This window comes from Geospiza fortis, unplaced genomic scaffold (assembly GCF_000277835.1).
Source record: "Geospiza fortis unplaced genomic scaffold, GeoFor_1.0 scaffold120, whole genome shotgun sequence".
In the NCBI taxonomy this organism is placed as follows: Eukaryota; Metazoa; Chordata; class Aves; order Passeriformes; family Thraupidae; genus Geospiza; species Geospiza fortis.
Window position 1 is genome coordinate 2235191 of NW_005054364.1, and position 6000 is coordinate 2241190.

Here is a 6000-nt window from a genome sequence, read left to right on the forward strand (position 1 = left end):
GCTCTTGGACAGAACAGCACTGAACAGAAAATCAATGGAGGGAGTTCTTACTAATAGAGCTTTTCACAGTGAGACAGATTCCCAAAGCTAAACCTGACAGCTATTTTGAAAAAAAGCATTTTTTACTAATTGTTTTTGAGGTAAGAAATTCTGAAAGGGCTACACCTTTCTGTGGTCAGTATTATTACAGATTAAAAACTCCATGCTGAAGTAAAACTCCATAAGAGCAGCAAATCTACTTTAGAAGTATCTTTGCCAATATCTCCAGTAACTACGTACAGAGCTGAAATTTAGAAATAAAAAGGCTAACATCTTCAACAATCTATTTCACTCTTCAACAATCCATTTAGTCTTTCTGAGAGAAAAAATTTTGGACTGCAATGAAAGCATCTCAGAATTCTTATAATGAGTATTTGCTGTTAAGTTGAAACCACTCTCTATGAAGCTGTTCATTACTGTTACTTTCAGACTGCCCAGGTGTCTGTCTCCAACTTACTGAATACTTAGGAGTGATTGCCTGTGCCATTATATAATCAAATGACTAAAACAGACACTAAAGATAAATTTTTGCAAATCTGTGTTACTCAGGGTTTTTTTTAACTGAGCAATTTTAATGCTGACTTAGGTTAAAAAAAATCTTCTGATCAACTGTGGCAAAAACCTTTGTCAACAAATCAGGATTTTCAAAATAAAGAAGGATTCAGAAACTTGAACTTTGGTCACAATGCTTAAATCAACTCCTCAATGAGGCCGAGTTGATATGAAACAAACGAAAAATTAAGGGATTATTGGAAATGTATTTCAGGAAAATATCCATCCTTTGGAAACTGTATGTTTTGCACCTGCAAAAATGAGCTAAATAGATTATATCCCACCTAGAATATTTGATTCCTACGCCCATCCAAACATTTGACCCAACCAGACACATACATCTGGCACCTCTAAACTGTGTCTCAGTAATCCACCACACCTAAGTGTAAAATGACTGCAGAAGCATGACAGATACAGCACAGTACACTAAACTGCATCCCTCATGGATTAGGTCAGTAGAATTCTATCTTCTCTATGGTTGGCCTTCTTACTGCCCAGCTATCCAAATCCATCTCTGTGGCCCCTCTAAAAGCTCAAGTTTTACTGCCTGAGACTTAGCTGTCTTTTTAAGTGTAAGAATGACAATGACAGTTTACTCCAAAGGATGGTGATTATTTATTACTATCATGTGAAAAAGACGAAGAAGTAATTTGTAGAAGGGAATTGTTACACAGCTCAAATTTCTGATCTACCATTCCCTCCTCCTATCTGACCATCTTTGGGGATGCTTAAAATCCCTTCTCTGACTTATTCCTGTCACAGTGAATGCTGTTTCTCAATATTCCTAGAAGAAAAGCAATGAGATAATAATTTATCAAAGAACAAAAGCTCAAGACTTCAAGAATTGGAGTAGTCCTCTAGGATTATCAATTATTCAGTGGGTTTTGACCACACCAACTGATTATTTCAATTATTCTATCTGGGTGCACTGAAGATGGGATTTAGGCAAAATACTCAATAATGTGGATATTAAATAGATACTTCTGATCTGTGGGCAATAAATAACTTTACTGTCTGAATCTTGAAGTTGTAGTTACCACATAAAAAGGAAGTAGGGGGCAGATTCCACTTTCTTCTGGAAAAAAAAGCTTACCTTCTCTTAAACAGTTACATAATTTACCATCACAAAAATTCATTCTAAGTACTTTGCTTCAAGCTAACAGGTGTTCGTCTATGGAGATAACTTCTACTGGCATCTTGATTTCAGAATTCTCTCTCAAAATTATTGTCAGAATGTCTTTCCATCAAGTGTTTTGTATTTCTGAATTCCTTCTAGGCCATTTAGGGAATAATCTTGAACTCAGTCCCAAAACAGCCTAGTAAGAGTCCATGTCTTGTTCCAAATCTACACTCTCAGCTTTGAAATGTGCTTGATACACCTTTAACAGCTACACTCTACTGTATGGAAAAAGGCATATCTCAACCATCAAATTCACCTTCCTGGGGAGGAAAACCAAGCAAAATAAAACCAATCTCAATTTGTTCCAAGGATTCATTTAAACAACAAACTGATTTTTACTACCTCATTTGCTGTCTTCAATAAATGACAGCAGTCCCTTTTTAACACAGTTCTACGAAGCAACAGTGGTCAACGTATCAACTGTCCTCAAAAGCTTAAAAATATAAGTTTTACTGTATTGTAGACAAAAAAGGCATATTCATGTGACTTCAGGTTCAACATAACTGGAAAAGTCTTATTCTTGTGAAGTATCAAATGGAGTAAAAATATTTCGTGCAGGATAGAGCAGAAGATGCCAGTTATCATATGCTTGTTATTTCCCCATTCTCATCACTTATAAATCTTCTTAGGATTTGATGCAATTGTTCTAAAATCAACACTCTTTGGAACTGCAAATGTACCACAGAATACATTTTTACTTTTCAGATATACTGGCAGTTCTATGGACTACCGATTCTTAGGTAGAAATGTGTGTAATTATAAAGCTACACACTGCTTTCAGAGGAGTGTACCACAGAAGTAGCTGATTTTTAATGTAGTAACTCAAGTTCACATTAATATTAGAATAATTTAAAATAACTCAAGGCCTATCAGGCTGAACACAGGAAAATATATATATGAACTAGGGAAAAAGTATGGGAAATCACAAACATAAAATTAGGAAAGACTTGATAGAGTGAGTTTGCATAACCAGCTTGATGTTAGGCAGCCACATTTCTGTTGCTCATTTTTACTGTACTGTTTTTATTAGATCTCTCTTGCAGCAAACATTTTCATACTAGTATCATGTTTAAAACTGAGCATCTGCATGCTTAAAGTTTCTCGCAAAGGTTAGTAGCAGCATACAATGCATTCAAATACAAATTATTGGTAACACTGTAAGAGTTTCACATAGGGTTAAGAATAAAGACAGTAATTCAGACAAAAACCTTTGAGCTCCAAAAAGAGCGAAGCTGGTCCTGCAGTGCTGGCTTGACTGTCTGAAAGTTTATAAAAACAAAATCCACTAATTGAAAACCTTTTCTTTTTTTTTTTTGTTTTTACACAAAACAAAAATAACAATCCAAATTCAAAAATTAAGACAAGCAAATTTCTATTAATGATGATTTCTGTCTGCAAAGCAAGCCTAAAAAGTCTTACCTTCAGACTAGGTGTTTGGGTCTGGTCAACAGTAAATCTCATTAAAATACTGAACTGGAGGTCATTTGGAAAAGATTCCCTGAAAACAAACAAAATAATGTTAAGTTACATAAAATTTTCTTTTAAGAACTGTTGAGAGGCACCAAATAAGCCCTCACCCTTCTCAGTAAAGCTGAAACTGCTACCAGTTGCCACTGTATCTGACCTTTCAGAAACATTTACCTAGCATGTTCAGGACAACACCTAAGGAATTCCTGCTATGAAGTAATTATAGCTAGAACAGGTAATCCAAGTAATGAGGAATGATATAATAATGATATGCTAGAATTCTGATTCGAAATCAGGCTATTAGCGAAATCTGGGGAGAAGGAAGGGAAGACAGAAAGCAAATCCATTATTACCATAACTCCTTAAAAGTTAATGCTGATGCAGAGATGAATATTCCAGTGAAACACAGCAAAATAAAGAAGTGCAAACACAATTTCTACATCACTGAACAGAAGGTGAGACAACAAACATACATGTCTCAAATGCACATTTTGGAATCAGGTAAGTGGTATCATATTAGTTGTTCAGCACTGAGGACTCAAACCCTTTCAATTAGGAGTCATTTCACAAAACCAAAATGCTGAAGCAATAAGGTTTATTCGAGTTTCACGATCTGCTATGAACTGTGCATTTTTCCAGAAATCAAACAGCACACCAAAAAAAATAAAAGCAGCAAAAACCTTGAAAATAGCTAACAAATATGTTACTATTACTTTTTAAAGAGCTCATTACCTTGTGACATCAAGTGCCTTCTGAACTTTTGCTTGTACAGACCCAAGCAAATCAGCACCCATTTTTTTCAACAGCTGTGTCAGCAGTACAAACAGCCAGTCCTGCAGATCTTCTTTATGGACCTGGATGAAGTCGACCAGGGTCTCCAAAAACATACTGAACACCTACAAGGCAGAAGAAGATGGAAAGAGGGTAGGATGGGGCAAAAGAGGAAGCGACACTGACGTATGCCGAACTTACAAACGAAGAAAGCAGTAAGGGAATCAGAGGCAGAGAAAGGCAGTGTTTTGCAGCCAAGCAGGAAAAAATTAAAAAAGGAAGGAAAAGAAAGAAATCTGCCTTGCTTTTTCATTGGATTTTGAGATAAGATTACTTTGGAAATGTTAGCCGACTTCTGTAGAAGTTTGACAATTAGGTATTCCATGCAGTTTCGTCAAGAAAAGGAATGCTTACTGTGATGGCTGGCGCAACCTCAATTTTTCCAGTAAAACTTTATTTTTTACCCTCTCAAGCTCTATCACTAAGTTGATTTGTCATATGACTCAAAGACTACTAAACCACTTTCTTTTTAAAACCAAAAAAGCTGCTAGAATTCCTTGGCAAAATATTGATTTTAAATATCTGCATTATTAAATACTGCAAAATTATGACAGCTGGCCAGTTCCTGTACAGAAAATATTTGTAGAACAGAACAAGCTTCTTCTACTATCGCAGGTATCCCAACACAAAATTATTCACCACAGTAGGGAAAAAAGCCACAATAGATTTCAGATTGGCAGGTGTTTAAAACACAGAAGAACTTTCATTTTTGAAAACATAATATCCATTGTCTTCTTTTCAACAAATAATGTTGAAAAGACTGCATCAGGTAAAAAAAAATAAAAATAAAACAACAAAACCAAAAGAACCAAAACCGTGTATTTTTAATTGGACTCACACCACGAAGAAGGCTTTTTTTGGAGGGAAGGGAGGGTGTGACAAATAGGTAACTTTGTTTAAAGAGCTCTTTTAATATATCTGTCTTAAGTTTTTTCCAAACCTAAGAGTGAAATCAGGATTTCATAGGCCACACTCTATACTTGTGTGGCCTATGGGTCTCCTGTTTCTCTGACAAGAAAAATGGGTGTTTGAGCTGAAAAAGGTTCCTTCACAATACACACTCCAGCACAGAGTTGGGTACAGAAGCATTGCTGTGGTGCAAAGAGGGTTGGGCAGATATTGCCTCCGGAGTGTTTGACATGTGCAAGGCTAGAAGAGCTGGTGCAGAGCCAGGACTGGAACCCCACATCCTCCTGCAGCTGACCTGCTTTGTCATTAGGCCAAATTCTGCTGCTTCTGTGAGAGTGGAAAACCCCAAGATTGTGATCACACCTCACACAGCTGCACACACTAGGACATGGAAGTAGACTTTCTTCCACAGCAGTGGAAGAAACTGAAGCAGTAAGGAGGAGTTGGCACAGGCTGCTGCACACCTTCTTTGCTGAAGAAATTCGATTGTTTTTCATGATCATCATCAAATCAGGGAAAGCAAACTCGCACCATAAAGAGGAAGAATTCCATACAAGTATCTCTTAAAGTACTGCCTCCAAATTTACACTAGAAATAAAAAATAGATTCAGATTCATTTTATCAGGAAAGGTTGGGCCAGGCCATCCTTGAGGTCCCCTTTTAACCAGGTATTTTATGACTCTTTCAGGATCTACTGGAGACTTGGGAAAAATTTTTAATAGGTATCTTAAATACTGAAAATCTGTGTTAGAAAGAAAACAATGCAAATCCCTACTCAATATAAAGCCCAGCAGGAAAATTAACTTTGCTTTTGGGATAAATTAAGTTTAAAATTTGGGAAAAAATATTGCCAACTTCTGTGCTGTCTGTGTAGATGTATATTCAAGTCTGAGGTTTCAAAATTAAGTGCCAGTAGTGGGACAAGACTTTTATGTGCAAGACTGGAAGCATCTTCTGTCTCAGGCTAAACTGAAACTATACAGAATTTTGTGGCTACAAGCAGTAGCCACAGTTATAGGACA

At 36.4% G+C, this 6000-nt stretch overlaps 1 protein-coding gene across 37 annotated transcripts in view; it reads right to left on the bottom strand.

Moving 5' to 3' along the window:
- Positions 1–6000, bottom strand: part of CLASP2 (cytoplasmic linker associated protein 2) — a 145034-nt gene that overhangs the window by 21733 nt on the left and 117301 nt on the right. For 19 of the 37 annotated variants that reach the window (XM_031059614.1, XM_031059620.1, XM_031059625.1 and 16 more), the window contains 2 exons: positions 3971–4134; positions 3191–3269 (listed from right to left, as the gene is read on the bottom strand). In XM_031059614.1, the coding sequence (XP_030915474.1) occupies positions 3191–3269; positions 3971–4134 (243 nt within the window). Of the gene's footprint in view, positions 1–2979; positions 3031–3190; positions 3270–3970; positions 4135–6000 lie in introns of all 37 variants that reach the window. The other 18 variants (XM_031059618.1, XM_031059608.1, XM_031059602.1 and 15 more) reach the window with 1 other exon arrangement.